At 34.9% G+C, this 18,708-nt stretch overlaps 1 protein-coding gene across 3 annotated transcripts in view; it reads left to right on the top strand.

Annotated features, from left to right (window-relative positions):
* GMDS (GDP-mannose 4,6-dehydratase) overlaps positions 1-18,708 on the top strand; it is a 305,873-nt gene that overhangs the window by 194,362 nt on the left and 92,803 nt on the right. For all 3 annotated transcript variants that reach the window (XM_058175110.1, XM_058175109.1, XM_058175108.1), the window contains one exon: positions 17,084-17,202. In XM_058175110.1, coding sequence (XP_058031093.1) covers positions 17,084-17,202 — 119 coding nt within the window. The remainder of the gene's footprint in view (positions 1-17,083; positions 17,203-18,708) is intronic.

The following is an 18,708-nucleotide window of genomic DNA, read 5'->3' as shown; positions in this document are numbered from 1 at the left end:
GGATTACCTGTATGCGATTTAACGCTAAATATACCAGTTGTTGTCCTCTTCTTTATTTTTAATGAAGCAGTTGATGGAAGAGAAAGGCGTCATTATCTTTTATAGATTCATAATGTTTTCACATACAGAAAAGACAGTAAATAGATCACATGGGTCAGAACAAAAGAGAAAAATGGTACATTGCAAAATATGCAACTTAACAAGGCCAGAAATTATTACTTTTGTAATTACAAAAACTGATAAAGTTAATTTTCAAAAACCAGCTTTGTTTAGTGACGGGGTGTCCCAATGGAACATAATAGGTAATAAATGTGATTTCTTTTTTTGGGGGGGGGAGTGTGTGGTACTGATGCTGCTTGCTATCTTAATTGAAAGACTTTTTTTCCCCTGCTAAGTCTTATCCAATTTGACAGCTCACATACTTAAATAAAATGAGTTATAGGGGTTGCCTACTGGAAATAAGACAGAGAACATTGAGTAGTTAACTTAGGATGTAAAATGTCTTCAGACAGCCCTCCAGGAAATAATTAAGATGGAGCCTGTGCAGCAACTACCCCTTGCTTTCCGAAAAACTGATACTTCCTGCATATTTCTGAGTCTGTGTCTGATTCAGATCAAGAAAGCAGTGTGTGTGAAGAGTACTCACTCAGGTGATGAGCCTAAATGGTACCATTCTTCAATCCAGATCTTTCTGTCACAAGTTATTATTGTACATTGGAATATTTAACTCTTGTTTAGCTTACTTATTTAATTGCGCAGGACTGAGCTAGATTTTAATTTACGGGTTTTAATTGGGTTTTATTCTTATATTTTTAATTATTAGGCTTTTAGAATAAGTTTTTTAATTGTCTTTAGACTGTATTTATCTGTTTTTTAAATGCCTGTAAACCGCCCTGAGTCCTTTGGGAGATAGGGCGGTATATAAAGATGAATAATAAATAAATAAATAATAAATAAATAAGTATGGTTTAGAAAACAAATATTTAGAATAGGAATGTTTCCCCAAATCCACATCAGAAATAGTAGGCCATGGGAATAGGGAAAGGAAGACTGGATCCAGTTTGTTCTTCCCTGAGATTTTTTTAAAGTAGGATTTGTTTTTGTTTAGACTATAAATAATTGTTACAACACATTGTTCTTCCCTGAGATTTCTTTAAAAAGTAAGATTTGTTTTTGTTTAGACTGTAAATAATCATTACAACACGTTGTGTATGAGAATTACGATACATTCCAATCCAAACTGAAAAAGATATGACAAAATTTTCAGAGAAAGAAAATACAATAAACTAAAATTAATTAAAACTCTATTGTACATGGACGACTTTTATGTATACTGCTATAGATCTGTCAAAGGTAATGGTAACCTCTAAATTAAAATTAAATTACATCATCATAACCTTAGAGAAATGTATATGAGTTCATTGTTCTTGAATATGCATCCAACACTTGGAGAATAAACACTACCACGTCTATTTTGCTATGATTCACATTTATTAGGAATAAGCAAGAGTGCAATCCAAGTACTAATTAGAAATGAATGGAAATAGAAATCCTGCGCTACTCCTAGAATTTTTTTCCCCTCTCCTGAGTATTTTATTACAGAGGGTTGGTTGTTGTTGGGCTAAAATTCCCAGCAGGCCCAATAGTAAGGAAGCTTACTTCTCAAAATATCTGAAACATGATAGGTTCCCCTGTACATCTCATTCTATTTGTGGGTCATACATCAACAATAATGAGAAATTCAGTTATAGTCTTTTTTCTCAAATGCAGATTTCTTCCTCAGAAAGGCTAGTAAAAAATGAATAAACAAAATAACATGCTTTCTAGAAACAAATATTCTTTGCTGTCCTTAAGCCTTTGTCTACACTAGGAAGTAACTTTAATTATTTTCTCTTGGAATGTAATAAGGTTTTTGACTTGCTATTTTTTAAAAATGCTGTATTTTATTTTAAGATTTTATTTTAAAAATTGTGTATTATGTTTTGCTGTCCTAATAAGTGTTCTGTACTAAGAGTTTGGAATAAAATCACTTAAGAATTTTCATACTTATTAGAACAGGTTTATTTTCCACAAATAGGGCATAAAAGTGCCTGTTGGAATTGTCCATGTGAGTTTTGGAGGTATACTGTATTTGCTTTACTAATGAAAACTGAAATCTGCAATTGTATATATGAGTTCCAATAGGCCTGCATATTAAACTGCTCATGTTTCCTGTTCTAAAAGCTCATATAAGACTGAAGCACTGAAAATGTTTATCTTTTGCCATTGGATATCTGCACTTGACAGAATGACACACAAATAGGCTGAACAGCTGCTAATCAAACTCTTTAAAGCCACCAAACTCACTTTTGTCTTTATTATAAAACCAAAATTTGGTCAACTGAGGTCAAGTCATGCACTTAACGCAGCTTTATATTATAGGCAGTGAACTCTGTAACAGAGACTAGAGTCATATATAAACACAAAACTTTTCTGCTGCTGCTCAGGGCTGGGATTAACTTGGATCCCCTAGTCTTCTGCTTTTAATGAAATTCTCTCCCTTCTATTTGCTTGTTTGGAAGACAGTCCGAAGTTATCTCATGCTAATTTAGTTAGGCAGTGCCCTCCAGGGATGTCACAGGCCTCCATGACCCCTCCAGAGAGACTCCGGGAAGGGATGAGGAGAATTAAACATTCCTGAGAAATTGCAAAACAAGAGCCCCCAGAGATTTGTTGAAAAACTAGCTCCAGACTATCTGCCAGAGACCCAAGCCACCTTTTCAGCACTTCCTTGACATCCCTCTACCAATCCCATCTGGCTTGACTCAGGGGTTCACCAGGGGGACTGGGAAGAGTTGCAGTGCAAAAGTGGAATTCAAGGGAGGTCTGATTTACGCTGTTTGTGTGGGATACATCAGATAAATGGAAAGAGCAGTCCAAGAAAACAATGGATCTTGTTTCACTCAATGCCTTTCCCCCTGTGTTGCTTTAAGTTAAAAGATACTGAATGAGGAGGTTAAACTGTTCATTAGCAGTTTTATAATTTGATGTAAATGTATGGGCATATTGAGTTGTATTATGGCAAATGTGTTTAAGGTTTGTTTCTCAGAGCACAATACTGCAATACTTTTTACTTGGATTTGTTTTAATTTCATTACTCATAGAAGTCTTCTAACAGACATGTCCTTATTCCTTCTGGAGTGAAGTTGATTTAAATGTTTAAGGGTATTATTTTTCAACCACAGAGAATACTCCCACGTCTCAGGAGGGATTTTTTTCTTTTCACGAAATCTGTTACAAGCTACCCAGGGCAAAAATGGAAACATGAATCTGCCTTAGTTCAAAATAATCTAGAATTAAGTGGTTTAGTAAGAACAAATCTATCATTGATTGTACGAATAAAGTTGATGAGAATACAGTTCAGAAATTATAGTTACACACTTTTCTATATTTTCATTCTTTATCAAATAAAAGGCAACTTTAGTACCAAATTCCCTTTCAAAATACAGTTTACTAATATTCCAGATTTATTATGAACATATGTTTTAAAAGTAGTGTATACTCCTCCTACCCAATATATCAAATATAAAAGGAGATTTCCCTTATATGTCAGGTTTTTTAAAAATAGCAAACTTTTTTTGTTTAAATACATAAATATTGCAAATACTTTTAAATAACTTGATAGATTAATATCCTGTCTTTCCTCCAGAAGCTAAAGGAAATTTAATTTTAGGGAGGGTTTCTTTATTTTATCATCATAACAAAACTGTGAAGTAGGTTAGGCTTCTGTGATATCCTTCAGAAGAACTTCATCCCCTAAATGTTAATGTTGTAATTAGGAGCAGAATTTTAGGTCTGGCTCCAGGAAACCAGTTTCAGTTGGGAAGAATTTGGACATTTGTGCACTTCATAATATTTTAATTAGTAAAAATATTACCCCATCGTTACTTTTAGAGGTTTCTTAAAGTTTATATGAGCTTTATATAAACTTTGATCAAACAGACTTCATTAGGCACTGATAAGTATGTTGAAACACATCATTTGAAGCTGCCCATTACATTCTGACTGCTGATAAATTCTTATGCTTTAATAGCTCAATCAGGTAACCTATCGGAAGTAGAATCCTCATGCCCTGGGATACCAGGCTCTTCAGGAATCCCCAGGTATCAAGACAATACAGATACTCCTTGACTTATGACCATAATTGAGCCCAAAATGTTTGCTGCTAAGTGAAACATTTGGTATGTGAATTTTGTCACATTTTATGACCTTTTTTTACCACAGTTGTTAAGTGAATCACTGCAGCTATTAAGTTAGCATGGTTGTTAAGTGAATCTGGCTTCCCCATAGCCTTTGCTAGTCAGAAGGTACTCTCATGACCCCCGGACACTACAACCGTCATAAATATGAACCAACTGCCACACATCTGAATTTTGATCATGTGACCATGGAGATACTGCAACGGTTGTAAGTGTGAAAAAGGTCATAAGTTACTTTTTTCAGTGTTGTTGTAACTTTGAATGTTCACTAAATGAATGGTTGTAAATCGAGGACTACCTGTATCCCCTTATTCAAGATGATATGCCCAAGATCCCTCACAACCACCCTGCAAAGTAAATTGGATAGGAACCCAAATCTCAGCCTTTCTAGTACAGTTTAGCACTATAACCACTTTGACTCTTGCTTGAAAGCGATTGTTTCCTATTTTGCATAATAAGTATGAAAGAACTGATCTAGCATTTAACAGCAAGTTTTAACATGAATTGAATATTTAGTCAATTATGGCATCAGCTGAAGCTTTTTTCTTAGGCAAACTGAATAAAACAGAGTCACAATGAAAGCTTTCACTTGCGGTCCAAACTATATACAGTGGATAGAGAAAATCTACACACTCGTGTTAAAGTGTCAGGTTTTAAAGATGTTAAAAAAAATCAGATCAAGATAAATCACTTCAGATTTTTTCCCCACTTTTAATATACCATATAAGTTGTTACAATTCAATTGAAAAACAAACTGAAATCTTTTGGGAGGAAAAATGACAATAAAAACATACAGTAACGTGGTTGTATGGTTTCAATTGAATTGTACAGCTTGGGTTATATTAAAGGTGAAAAAATTCTTGGTCTGTTTGGGTTTTTTTACATCTCTAAAACCTGGCATTTTAACTGAAGTGTGTAGACTTTTTATATCTACAATATTCTTGTATTAATTTAGTAATTCCTATCGTAATATAGAATGACAGTGTCCTGGTTTTGTATGTACACAATGTAATATGCCAGGCAATGATTGAAATGCTCTGGCTTTACTTCCCTTCTCTTTTATGGAATTTGCCAGCTGGCACAAACTATTGGCCCATCAACCCTAGTGAAGATGGGATGGGGCTTGGGCATTTTGGACAGGCGGGGTCTCTCCCGCCTGGTCAAGTTTATCAATGCAAGAGAGATCTCAATCAAAACTGGAGTCTTTGCATAATGTGTCTGAAGTAGGACAATTTGAGCCTGACCATTTTTGCTTCTAGTCAGAACTCTAGATTGAAAAAGAAAAAATACCATATGTTGTTCCAGTGAACATCCAGGTCTGCCTACATGCTCCTGTAGCCTGAAAGCAAATGAAGCATTTGTTTTATTAATTCAACCCATTTAAAATGAATATTTTATTACTGTATGAGTGATGAAAGAAAAAGTGCATATACAATTTTCTGTGAGTTCGTATTCGTATAAATACAATTATAGCCTTAGTATTCTTTCTTTGTCCTATAGCCATTCAGTCTTAAGATTTCATCACACTCTGTGTTTTGAGTATTGTATGTGTATTTACTAGACACATTCATTTAAAGCTCCATATATTTACAAGTGATGCTGAAGTGCTTGCTTTTTTTCCTTTTTTGTTTCCTTTATAATAAGCATAATGCTTCCTGGTTGAAATTGAGACGGTCTCTTTGTGCAAAGTACATGGTTAATCCTATTTTCTTTAAGAATTGAGACAGCATTGCATGAATACCTTAATCTGAACCAAGCAAATCAGCCACCCAGTTCTTGCATCATGGTGATCAATACACCCTGCATGATGAATGGCTTTAAAGGGATTAAGTTGTTATAGCAACAAACCAATACTTCCCTTGAAAGTTGACTAAGGTTCTTTTTTTTTTTTAAATGGCCTTGACTAGTCCTTTCCTAGCATTCATTCCAATGTCTGCTACGTCTGACCACATTCTGGGTACCACCCTTCACTCATACAGCGATTAAGTTGATTAAATAGGGTGGCTGCTTTTGAGGTTTTTAGATTTTTTTAAAAAAATAAAATATTTGTGCTTTATTTGTATATAAGAGAAAATTAATACTTGAAGCTATGTAAGTTGATTCTTTAAAAATATTTCTTCTGAATTTCATAAAGGGTAAAACTTGGAAGCATTCTTTATATTTTTGGAAATAATAATAATAACAATAGCAACAACAACAACAACAATAGTTTGGTTTAGGAACAAAGATTTCAAGAAAGAATATTGTGTATTGATTCTTCTTGATGTTCATGATTTTCCAAGCTCAAAAATCCTTCTGCTTCGGGTTTCTCATGTTGTTTACATTTTGGTTTTTCAGTAAATTGTTGTCATGACCTTTCTTTGTGACATATTCAAATGCTTCTTTCACTTAAATCTTCAAATAGAGCAGGTTTGATCACAGCCTTATTTCTGAAAACAAACTATGCTCCTCTTTTCTATTTTTAGTATTAAAAACACAGAAAGCAAAAAGCAGGTAGACATTGAAGTAAAAAAATCAGTCAATATATAAGTAATTGACTGCAGCTTACTAAAACAGAAAGTTTCCTAAAAGTTTCCTAAAGGTTTAGTCAAAAATGGGGCCAGGTACATCTCCTTAAGATACAAAATCCTACAGGCCAGTGATGGCGAACCTTTTAGACACTGAGTGCCCAAACTGCGCATGCACACATGCCCAAACTAAAAGGTGTACGCATGTGTGTGAACATGTACATGTGCGAACATGTTTTGCGCATGTGCAGAAGGTCTGTGCACGCCTGTGACATACACATACGCTGTGCGTGCACTTCCAAGCCGGTAAGGAAGGTAAGTAGATTTCACCCCTGCTCTAACAGATAGTTAAGACTGCAGAAAGAACAATTGCAATCAGCCTGTTTTCCATAGTTCCATCCCAAGGGAAGGAGTTGAAACAGTTCATGTCCAGAGCCCTCCTGGACATGAACTGTCAATACTCTGGTAAATAAGTGCATCACACATTCATTCTTTCCGATGCTGCTACTGTTTTAAGAATAGGCTGCTTTCTTTATCATCAAGATCTTTCAAAATCGTGTATATTTTTAATAAACAGTGCTGATTTTTTTTTTCAAAAATACAATTTTAAAATAAATCTTAAAACAAGATTAGGGTTCAAATCTTCACCCTAGATTTTTTTTTAATTCCTGAAGCATATTAAATTTTATAGGAAACAATTTTTAAAAACGATTACGGATAGTTTTCCACTTACAATTGTTCGTTTAGTGATCATTTTAGAATAGAATAGAATAGAATTTTATTGGCCAAGTGTGATTGGACACACAAGGAATTTGTCTTGGTGCATATGCTCTCAGTGTACATAAAAGAAAAGATACGTTCATCAAGGTACAACATTTACAACACAATTGATGATCAATATATCAATATAAATCATAAGGATTGCCAGCAACAAGTTATAGTCATACAGTCATAAGTGGAAAGAGATTGGTGATGGGAACTATGAGACGATTAATAGTAGTGCAGATTCAGTAAATAGTCTGACAGTGTTGAGGGAATTATTTGTTTAGCAGAGTGATGGCCTTCGGGAAAAAACTGTTCTTGTGTCTAGTTGTTCTGGTGTGCAGTGCTCTATAGCGTCGTTTTGAGGGTAGGAGTTGAAACAGTTTATATCCAGGATGCGAGGGATCTGCAAATATTTTCACGGCCCTCTTCTTGATTCGTGCAGTATACAGGTCCTCAATGGAAGGCAAGTTGGTAGCAATTATTTTTTCTGCAGTTCTAATTATCCTCTGAAGTCTGTGTTTTTCTTGTTGGGTTGCAGAACCGAACCAGACAGTTATAGAGGTGCAAATGACAGACTCAATAATTCCTCTGTAGAAGTTACATTGAAGTTACAATGGCATTGAAAAAAGTGATTTATGACTGTTTTTCACACTTATGATTATTGCAGCATCCCCATAGTCACATGATCAAAATTCAGATGCTTGGCAACTGTCTTAAATTTTTGATGGTTGCAGTGTCCTGGGGTCATGTGATCACCGTCTGCAACCTTCTGACAAGCAGTCAATGGGGAAGCCAGATTCACTTAACCACCATGTCATTAACTGAACAACTGCATTGATTCGCTTAACAACGATGGCAGCAGAGGTCATAAAATGGGACACAACTCACTTAACAACTGTCTCCTTTAGCAACAGAAATTTTGGACTGAATTGTTGAGGACTGTCTAGACACCATGGTTTCAGGGTAGGATATACAACCACCCACGCATGTATGCATACAAAACACCTATATAAAAAATCATTCTGAACCTTTACAAGAAAAAAAAAGAAAAAAGAAAAAGTGAAGGGTGACATATATATTAAACTTCTTTTGTCAGTGAACTTTCCCAACAAACAGCTTTCTGTTTCATTTTGCCTCTGGCAAAAATTTCTAAAGATCAGAAATAAAGCCTTACACAAATACTTTTGTATGCTGAAGAAACAATAATTTGACACTCACTGATACCAGGAAGAAGACAACATTGAATTTATGTTTGATAATACAGTAGGGGCATTGTGCATTCACTCAAAGCAAAAGATGAAAATTTTAGAATTAAGGGCAAAAGTTTCTCAGAGTTCATATTTTAAAGTGTATCTAGATTATACTGCGTCTATTCTTCTATTCGTCATTTTCTTCTATTGCCAGCTATTGAATTTACATAGTCCAGGGAGTTTCACAAGGAAAAAAACCCACTATTTTTTCTTTAGTATTGTCCTTCCTGAATATTATAGCATGCTAAGAACCTGCACTGGCTTCCCTTCCATTGAGGTCCCCAAAAACTTTTTAAAAAAGAAAACAAAAACGAGAGCAAGACTGTTGTTCCTGAGCCCAATGGCCCACATTTAAAGCAGGTTACTGATGGGGGGAAACATAATTATTTGTAGGAAAACATGCTCCAGCTTGTCTATTTGGCAAGTACATAAGTGAAGGAGCTAATTGAGAGAGCTAGAGGAATTATTTACTATAGAGCAGAGTATAGGAGAGCCTAAAAGAGGAAGTAAAGGCACAGCATTTGTTTAACATTTCTAGCTAACGCTACTGATCAGGGCTCCCCAAACCATGAGGGACAAGGGCGCTTCATTCTCTTAAAGTTTGTATAGGACAGTGATGGCTAACCTTTTCCAGATTGAGTGCCAAATTGCACGCATGCTCATGTGCACCCAAACCCCCAAAATGCAATGTACATGCACCCCCCGTATGTACCCCAGCCCCTGCACATACACGTATGCACCCCGCATTCTCCCTGCGCATGCACGTGCACCCCCAAATGCACCCTGCGCATGCATGCATGGGCCCCTAAATGACCCTGCGCATGTTGGCACAGACCTGAAGACCAGCTGGCCAACGGGAGGCATGTGCACATGCACGGCGGAGCCGAGCTGGGACAATGTCTTGCATGCCCACAGAAAGGGCGCTGCGTGACATCTCTGGCACCCGTGCCATAGGTTCACCATCATGGGTATAGGAGATATGTCATCGTTTACAAATAAACCTCCTTACCTGAAACCAGAAAGAGAAACCTTTGTTCCCATATCTACTTCGGTGGTAGCCACATAACAGAATCTAATAACATAAGCCCCTGTATCATTTCAGAAATATTGGAAAACATTCCAATATTGTGTCACTGATCTTTAGCATTCAAATATAAATTGCAACAGGGAACATTCGTTAAAGGCTTTAGCTCTAGTTGCAGTTATACGGATAGACATGGTTTTAAAATTACTTTTTATGAGTAGAAAACTTAAGATTAAAAGGCCTGTGTGATTTCAAAACTATTTGTAAATAATGAAGCAATGACAGTATCACTGGCTATAATTTTTATATTTCATTTCTCTCGAATATTGGTCTTTACTTTCCATGTTCCAGTCATGGAAGTTTATATACCGGTACTTGTAAATGAGGTTAACACTTTAAGCAAATGATGATGTCAGCTGTTATTTCCAAATATTGTATCATGATCAATGTGATAATATACCAGATTCCACTACTACTATAGATACTATCTCTGATGACACAAGTGTAAATTTCTAAAAGTCAAAGAAGCAAGTACTTGCAAGCAATTGTGGGTCACAAAGAATTAGAAATAACTGAGGAAATGAACAATTGCAAGGTTTCATAAGATTTACACCACTATCAAGACACTGTACAGGTTGGTCTTGCTGCCATGAGCACATGAATGCTTCCTTTATGGTAAGGAGGCAAAAAAATGTAGTTAAAGTGAGCCTTGATTAACAAGAGTTGTATTAATGGATGACAGCACAGTTAATAAGTTTTGGTTGGTATGCTAGATTGGTGAGACATGACTACAATTGCTTGAAACATTACATGCAATTATACTCTCTCACACAAATACAGATAGAGAAAAAGAAAGTGAGAGAGAAAAGTTTCTTTCTGAAAGGGTGTTAGCCTATATGAATGCTTACTTGTCTCCCAACATCAAAACATTTCAACTGCCAAACTTAGCCAGGAATATTAGTGTAATATCCTTGGCATAACATCTTACTCTGTAAAGTTAACAGAATGTCAGCAATGACTTCCCATGCTCATTTTATATTCCATTTATTTGTTTACAAATCAAGCCTGGGATCCATGTTGTAAGTTTAAAAATGCTGCTTTTGATCATCGTTGTGGCTATATTGTTACATCTTTCCAAAAAATGTTGGGAACCTATTTCTGATTTGCATGCAAACCATAAATGCAAGTAAATAATTACGAAAATGTCCATATGATAGATATACTATATGCCCGTACACCTATATAGTATTCTTTGCTGTGAATCAAAAATGGGGTCACATATGAAAAATGAGACTATGGACTTCACACCACAATTGGGTTTTCTCTATTTCCCCATACAAGATTACAAACTCGTATTTGGAATTCTTGAAAAATCTCAAGCATTAAAGAGGCAATTTTGCTATTAAAGTCCAGAGATAAATTCCGCTGTTCTATGGATTTATTTTACTTTCTGTTATTATCACTAATCTATCACCAAGTTTAACAATGATATATAATACAGATAAGAAAATCACTTGGAGAACTGTGCATTCATAAAAGACCAATGTTCTATTGGATCATTTTGTTAATAACTTTTAGAAAATTCTGTCTTTGCCTTTAGTGTGTAACCTCATGATAGTTAAAAGGCAGCCAAAGTCAAGCAGCGAATTTTATCACAGATCAAGGCCTAGCCATGTCACGGGTCACAGTGTTCAGCATGTGAACAGGAAGGTGAGAATTGCTGAACTTTTAGCTCAGTTGTGCAGCCCCATCAGAGAACAAATGGACCAAAACACTCTACAGCTGTATAAAGAGATGAACGGATGAATACCTATTGCACAGAGGCCTTTGTGTTCTGGACATGGTCTAGCATTATGATGGGATCCACTAGGCTGCAGCTTTGCAGCAATTCAAGCAACATTATCACACTGCACTCAGGATCATTTATCTTCTAATTTAGCATGTCGTATGTTCTATATTTGCAATCAGTGATTATTCATTATACTCCACTGAAGCTTAAACAAAGATTTTCTCCTTTATCAAACCAGTAATCAGTTCCATAACAGTTGCAGTATTGGTTTGTATTTATTCTAATCCTAAAGTTGCTACAATATAAACCCAGAAATGAATGAGTCAAGAATCAATCGTTTAGTGTAGATGGGAAGAGCAAACTCAAAATGTTTAACTGAGTAGGCAAGTGTACGCATTTCTGCTTAACTGTGTTTCCTAACTATTTTCTGTTGTTATTGTTGTTGTTGTTGTTAGAGTTTTATCCCTTCTTTTTTTATAAGACTTAACCATGTATATTCATGATCAGTAACTATATTATAAATTAAGCAGTTATAAAAAGATAAAGCAAAGTTGGTATTAACTATGAAACTACATTTTTAAATATGCTTGAAATAGCAACTGTAGCAAAACTAAACTTTTCCTAATTAAATAATATTTCATACATTTTATTGTTGCATTTAATATAAAATTAAAAGAGCTTTAGAACACATCAGAAATGTATAGTGTCATAATCAACATCACACAAATTATTTATTCATACATTGCAGTCTTGTATAGGGTGATTCGCACTGATATGCTTTAGAAATCTTGTCTTGAAGGATTTTAATATGTTGGATATAATGCAGTAAAATTATACAATATGAAAGTTGCTGGAGTAATTAATAACTTTATATGTGAACTCTAGGCACAATGTAATCTTTATTGGCTTTATTATTTTATGAACCAGGTAATGCAATATCATTGCACCATTATATAGACATAATCAACAATGATGTTAATAAGAAATAATGAAAAGTTATTGTACTACCTGAATTTGGTATTATGTTAATTTGAATCAGATTTGGAATAAATTAGATATTAGCCTTTAGGCTTATAGTATTTCTGCATTTCTTGCTATAATTATTAGAGGTTTTCTTCAAAGCATCAGAACATCTCTAGCAATTATCAGTACAGTATATAATAAGATGATGAAGATTTCCTGTGTAATCTAGGGAGTGTATCTTTAAACGTTACCTTATTTTACCTTTTGTGCACCTAAGAAACATCTATGCATAAATGAAGGAAAAAAAGTAAGACTTCCTTTCAAAATCATGTGTATGTCAGGTTTATATTCTACCTTCCAGCTGAAAACTCTTAATTAAGCATGTAGATTAATTAAAATAAAATTAAAGATATTGTTTTCTAATAAGAAATGGCTAAGATATCACATCTGACATAGAATAAAAATATAAAGACATCCTCTATATTTACTCAATAATTAACTGCATCCAAACTACTAGTTCAGCTGCAGAACTGGAATATACTACTAAACTCAAACTTTAGTTTTTAATTGTAAAAATGACTTGCAACTACAATACTTATGTGAGCATACCTGTATTTAGTATATATTTCTGATTTGAGGAACGGAAGTGGAATCTGAACAGTTCAGGTGGTATTTACCAAAAGTAACTGAGCTGTCCCAGAGCTTACATTAATCTGATTTGCAGAGTATCCACTAGCATCTGGGGACCTACTAAAGTTGTTTTCTTTAAATGTGATGTGACGAGGTCAATGCAAATAGCATTGTGGGTTATCCTACAAGATAACAGCCCCTTTATACCATATGGGGATAGTTTGAATTATTGTGTTTGCATGCTGATTATTTATTAAAAAGGAATTCAACTTTACAGGTAGCTCTCTGTTTCTTTCACAAAAGGGATTAAAAATATTTCATTCATTTTGAATGGACTTAGCAGCAGTAAGTTTTTTTCCAGATATGTAGCAGTGTGGTCTGGTTGATTGAGTACTAGACTGGGAGTCTAGAAACCTGAAGTTCTGTTCCTGGCTCAGTTACTAACCTACTGTGGGATGCTGAAGATATTCATTGTTATTATTTCTCTTCTTTGTTTTCTCTTTGTTAACTGTTTAGTACTGAAACCACATTTACACCAACAAGTCCAGCTAAGTAAAATAGGTGAAGCTATATGTGCCTTGTAATTGATATTTGCGTTTATTTATTTAAAATATAGTTGTCCATCTTTTGTTCTTTATAATGCATCTTTTTTTAAAAATTCAGTTTAAACTATGTTAACATTGTAGGCAAAACAATATCAGGTTTATGTCTTTACTTTTTAAATTTCCTAAATAATTCAAGCATGTATTTGGCTACTAAAATTTCCCAAATACAATGTCCAATTAAGCAAAAAAGTTCAAGACCAACCTTATTTTACTTCAGATAAAAATATTTTTAACCTACCACCTAAACCGCAGCAGCTTTCATGGCATTCACATAGGATACTATCCAAGAGAAGAGCCTATTGAGCATGAAAGCAGTGTGACATCCATGAAAACGCAAAGATCCAAACATTGTATTGCACTTCATGAGATGAAACAGCAGCAATCACATCTCGGCAGCATTTAAGAGTTGTAAAATGAAAGTTTTAAGTCATCTAACCTACAGATCACAGATTTACGTAGTCATGTATTTATTTATGTTCATAGACCAGCATTTCACACAGTACATCAAACAGCAAAGAATGTACTAAAACCATCATCTATCTACCATGAATATAACTATAACGACGACTTTTATTCATGGTAATCAAAATGGATAATTATAAGTCATAATTGATGAAAGAAATTCCACACTATTTGGACAAAGTGAATCTCAAAGTGATCCATAAGTGTCCCTAAACTGCATATCAATTCTATGTAAAAAGTATGCAAAGGGAAATGCCATTGGAAGAACTAAAAAAATCTAATAGAATGAAGAATTTCTGTTTTTTAACAGTTGAGGCCACATCAAGCTGTTTGGATTTTCAGTACACTTAGAAGGCACCATTCTGATGGTCCATTTGTCCATAACAAATGGTATATTTGTCCCTGGAACATTACCATCTGTTCTGCTCACAGTTTGTCCACTTTGTTACATCCCAGATTACAAGGGCAACTAGCACTGTTGCTAGAAAATAAACAAACAGTTATTCCTGAATACAGTTAAATACACTTATGGATAAACTTTTGGTTTTCCAGAAAGATTAAAAGCAGCACCCCACTTTTATCTTTACATGACTATTGGTGATAAATTTGGGATAGATTAAATATATAATACAGACAAGTGTTCTTATATTGCAGTAAGAGATATAGCTTGTGAAATTTTTTTTAAAAATCAGTTATTTCTTCCTCTAATATTTCGTAAATACAGATTGTGTATCAGTACATTACATGGACCTCTCCATTGGTGAGATGCAGGCTAAATATTCTAATTTGCTTAGAACTGCATAAGAAATCTTCAGTAAAATCAGTTTTTGAGTTTGGAACATATTAGACATATTATGGCAAAAGTGATCTTAGCAAGAATGTTATTTGTTCCTTTATGAAATTTATCTGTTGTCCCAAAACTCATGAATTGTAGTTGGTCTATGCATACAAACGCAGTGTCTATGGAGATTTTCAGTCATCCAGGTCATGGTTGTCCCAAAGGTGCTTTTTCAAAAGGCAGCTGGCCTTTCTTGGTGGTTGTTTTTTCCTTTCCTTGAAAATATTTTGTTTCTCATCCAAGAATCAGAACTGAAGAAGCTTCTTGAATGAGAAGTGAAACATTTTCATGGGAAACAAAACCAAGAAAGTCCAGCTGCCTTTTAGAAAAGCACCTTTTGGATAAAAAAACATAGGTAAAACTATTGGTAAGGTAATCTACACCACCTCTATAAATGAAAGCCACATTAAGCTAAATCCATAATGGGCCTTTATAATTATTGCTGCATATAGAATGCAGAAAGAATAAGGTTAAAAGAGCATGAATTACCAAATGAAATGTAATAATGGGTGTGTTGTATGTCAAAGTAAGAGAATCTAAATTTCAGATTGTTGGGTAGGGAATATAAAACTGGAAATCTATATGCTTTAATGAATAAATAAGACTATGTCTGAATTAATTTGGCTATGTTATGCTTACAAATTCATTGGAGAAGGCAATAATTCTAGGAAGGGTTAGTGGACAAAGAAGAATGGCAAGCAAAGAACACCCTGGTTTGATAACATCAAATCTGAATCAAAGTTGAACATACAATAGTTGAAAGAAGCTGTGCTTGATAGGGTAGTATGGAGAGCACTTGCCTATAAAGTCACCAAGAGTTGGACATGACTAAATGGTTAAAAACAACAACATATCTTAATTTCTTTGCTTACTATTTTTTACTTCTTTTTTCTGCTTTGCATATCATTGCTTATTCCAAATGGAATAATATAAGTATGCAGGTAAAATGTTAAACTGAGGATTAAAGGGAAAAAATCCTAGAAGCCACTTATTATTATTATTATTATTATTATTATTATTATTATTATTATTATTATTATTATTATTATTATTATTATTATTATTTAGATTTTTATACCGCCCTTCTCCCGAAGGACTCAGGGCGGTGTACAGCCAGAATAAAAACAGTACAATATACAAATTAAGACAAAAGTTAAAATAACATATTCTATAAATGGCCAAAAATTTAAAACCGTCAAATTTGACCCATAAAATTCATAAAAATACCCTAATTAAAATTATTAAAATTCAAAAAGTTTAAAAATTAAGCCAGTCCCGCTTGGATAAACAAGTGCGTTTTCAATTCACGGCGAAAGGTCCGAAGGTCAGGTAATTGACGCAAACCAGGGGGAAGTTCGTTCCAGAGGGTAGGTGCTCCGACAGAGAAGGCCCTTCCCCTGGGGGCCGCCAGCCGACATTGCTTGGCGGACGGCACCCTGAGAAGACCCTCTCTGTGTGAGCGTACGGGTCGGTGGGAGGCATAAGGTAACAGCAGGCGGTCCCGTAAGTACCCGGGCCCTAAGCCATGGAGCACTTTAAAGGTGGTAACCAACACCTTGAAGCGCACCCGAAAGACCACAGGTAGCCAGTGCAGACTGCGCAGGAGCGGTGTTACACGGGAGCAACGTGTGGCTCCCTCAATCACCCGCGCAGCTGCATTCTAAACTAACTGAAGCTTCCATGTTGTTGTCAAGAAAAGGACCTGAACCTGTCCATTAGAATCAGATTTGGCTGTTTTACAATATAAAGTGCCAAAGAAAATTAAGAAAATTTATTTTATTTTATTTATATCCTGTTTGATTTTTTTTCTCTTATAAATAACTCAAGTGGCGAATATACCTAATACTCTTCTTTCCTCCTATTTCCCGCACAAAAGCAACTGAGGTGAGTTGGGCTGAGAGACAATAAGTGAGAATAAGTCACCCAGCCAGTTTTTCATAGCTAAGGCCAGAACTCACAGATTCCTGATTTCTGTCCTGGTGACTAATCAGAATTTACTTTTCTTTCCATAGGCAATGTGGCTAATGTTGCAGATGGATGAACCAGAGGATTTTGTAATAGCTACTGGTGAAGTCCACAGTGTCCGAGAATTTGTGGAGAAGGCATTTCAGAACATTGATAAAACTATTGTGTAAGTAAAGGCACGAAATGACAATGATGCTGTATGATGATTATTCATTCATGTCCATTTATTTGATTGTAACTTTATGGCATTTTTGATACATGTTTTCTCCATCTGATGTTTATGAAATTTGAATATCTATTAAAAGTCGCTCTAGTTTAAAAATATATCATTTCTTTACTAAGAAATGAAAATTCTGCTTAATCTCAAAACATGTACCGTATATACTCGAGTATAAGCCGAGTTTTTCAGCACATTTTTTGTGCTGAAAAACGTCCCCTCGGCTTATACTCGGGTCTATACGGCTTATACTCGAGTTTTTTTTTTTTTTTAAGCCCCTCGGCTTATACTCGAGTATATACGGCTTATACTCGAGTTTTTTTCTTTTTTCACATTTTACGGACTGAAGCCCTGCGGTGCAGTGAGAGGCGGGCGGGGAGCCGCCAGCCTTCTCAGCTGAGGGAGGGAGGGTTTCCCCAACCGGTAGGTGCCTCATTTCCCACCCTCGGCTTATACTCGAGTCCCCAGTTTACCCCAGTTTTTGGGGTAAAATTGGGGACCTCGGCTTATACTCGGATCGGCTTATATTCGAGTATATACGGTATATGCCATATACTAATGGACCACTATGAAATTACATTTAGTGTTTATTTGGTTTTAAAATGATCCCTTTCTGAAAGTTTGTAATGTGTGTCAATGTTGATTGTCAGTTAAAAAAACTTTATGCTAATCTAGACTAATCCAAATGACAGCTTCTGCCAGGCTTTTTTAGACATAGCTGACAGATGTATTAAAAAAGGAATATAGCTAGAGAGCAGGTTCTCTTTAAACACAGTATGTTTTGAACTTCCAAAGAGAAGCAAGAAGGCAAAACAAGCTCTACAGAATATTTCACATTTATTAACATTGTTTGAATTTGTATTCTACTTTTGTATAAAAAGATGCCCAAAGTAACTAACGTGGTGAAATTGTTCAGGTCTAGTTTTTGAATACAAGAAGGAAGTGACAGTTTCGAGACAGCTATCTAGTATGCTTCTAGTAAAATTTGGTACTCAATAATAATAAAAAAGTTATCAATGAATTTACAAATTATGAGACAGTAATAAGAAAGTATGAAGAGTATGATTAGGTTAATTTACTACTTCATTCTCTTATATACTCTCATATAATTGCTTCGGGGTTGTACTATAATAAATTAATTATGAAAGTAAAATTATTGTTTATATATGCATATTATTTTTCACTTCTTCTCTAGTATTCCCCAGTTCCCCAAATACAATTTTTCTCCCGGTAACCACCCAGAATAGTAAACAGTACCACTTGGTATACTTGAATTTTCAATGTCCACAGTAATGTCAATTAATCTCACACTTCCCCCCCACCCCACCAAGTAATTCCCACTCTATTTAGCCATAAAAAAAATTGAGGCATAAAGCATAATTTATACTGCATTTCTATATGCAGTAGTTTTATTGCAAAATAAATGAATGAAACAAAATAAATGAAATACTTCTC

The sequence above is a fragment of the Ahaetulla prasina genome, chromosome 3 (genome assembly GCF_028640845.1).
Source record: "Ahaetulla prasina isolate Xishuangbanna chromosome 3, ASM2864084v1, whole genome shotgun sequence".
Classification (NCBI taxonomy): Eukaryota; Metazoa; Chordata; class Lepidosauria; order Squamata; family Colubridae; genus Ahaetulla; species Ahaetulla prasina.
This window is presented reverse-complemented; position numbering and strand designations above follow the sequence as displayed.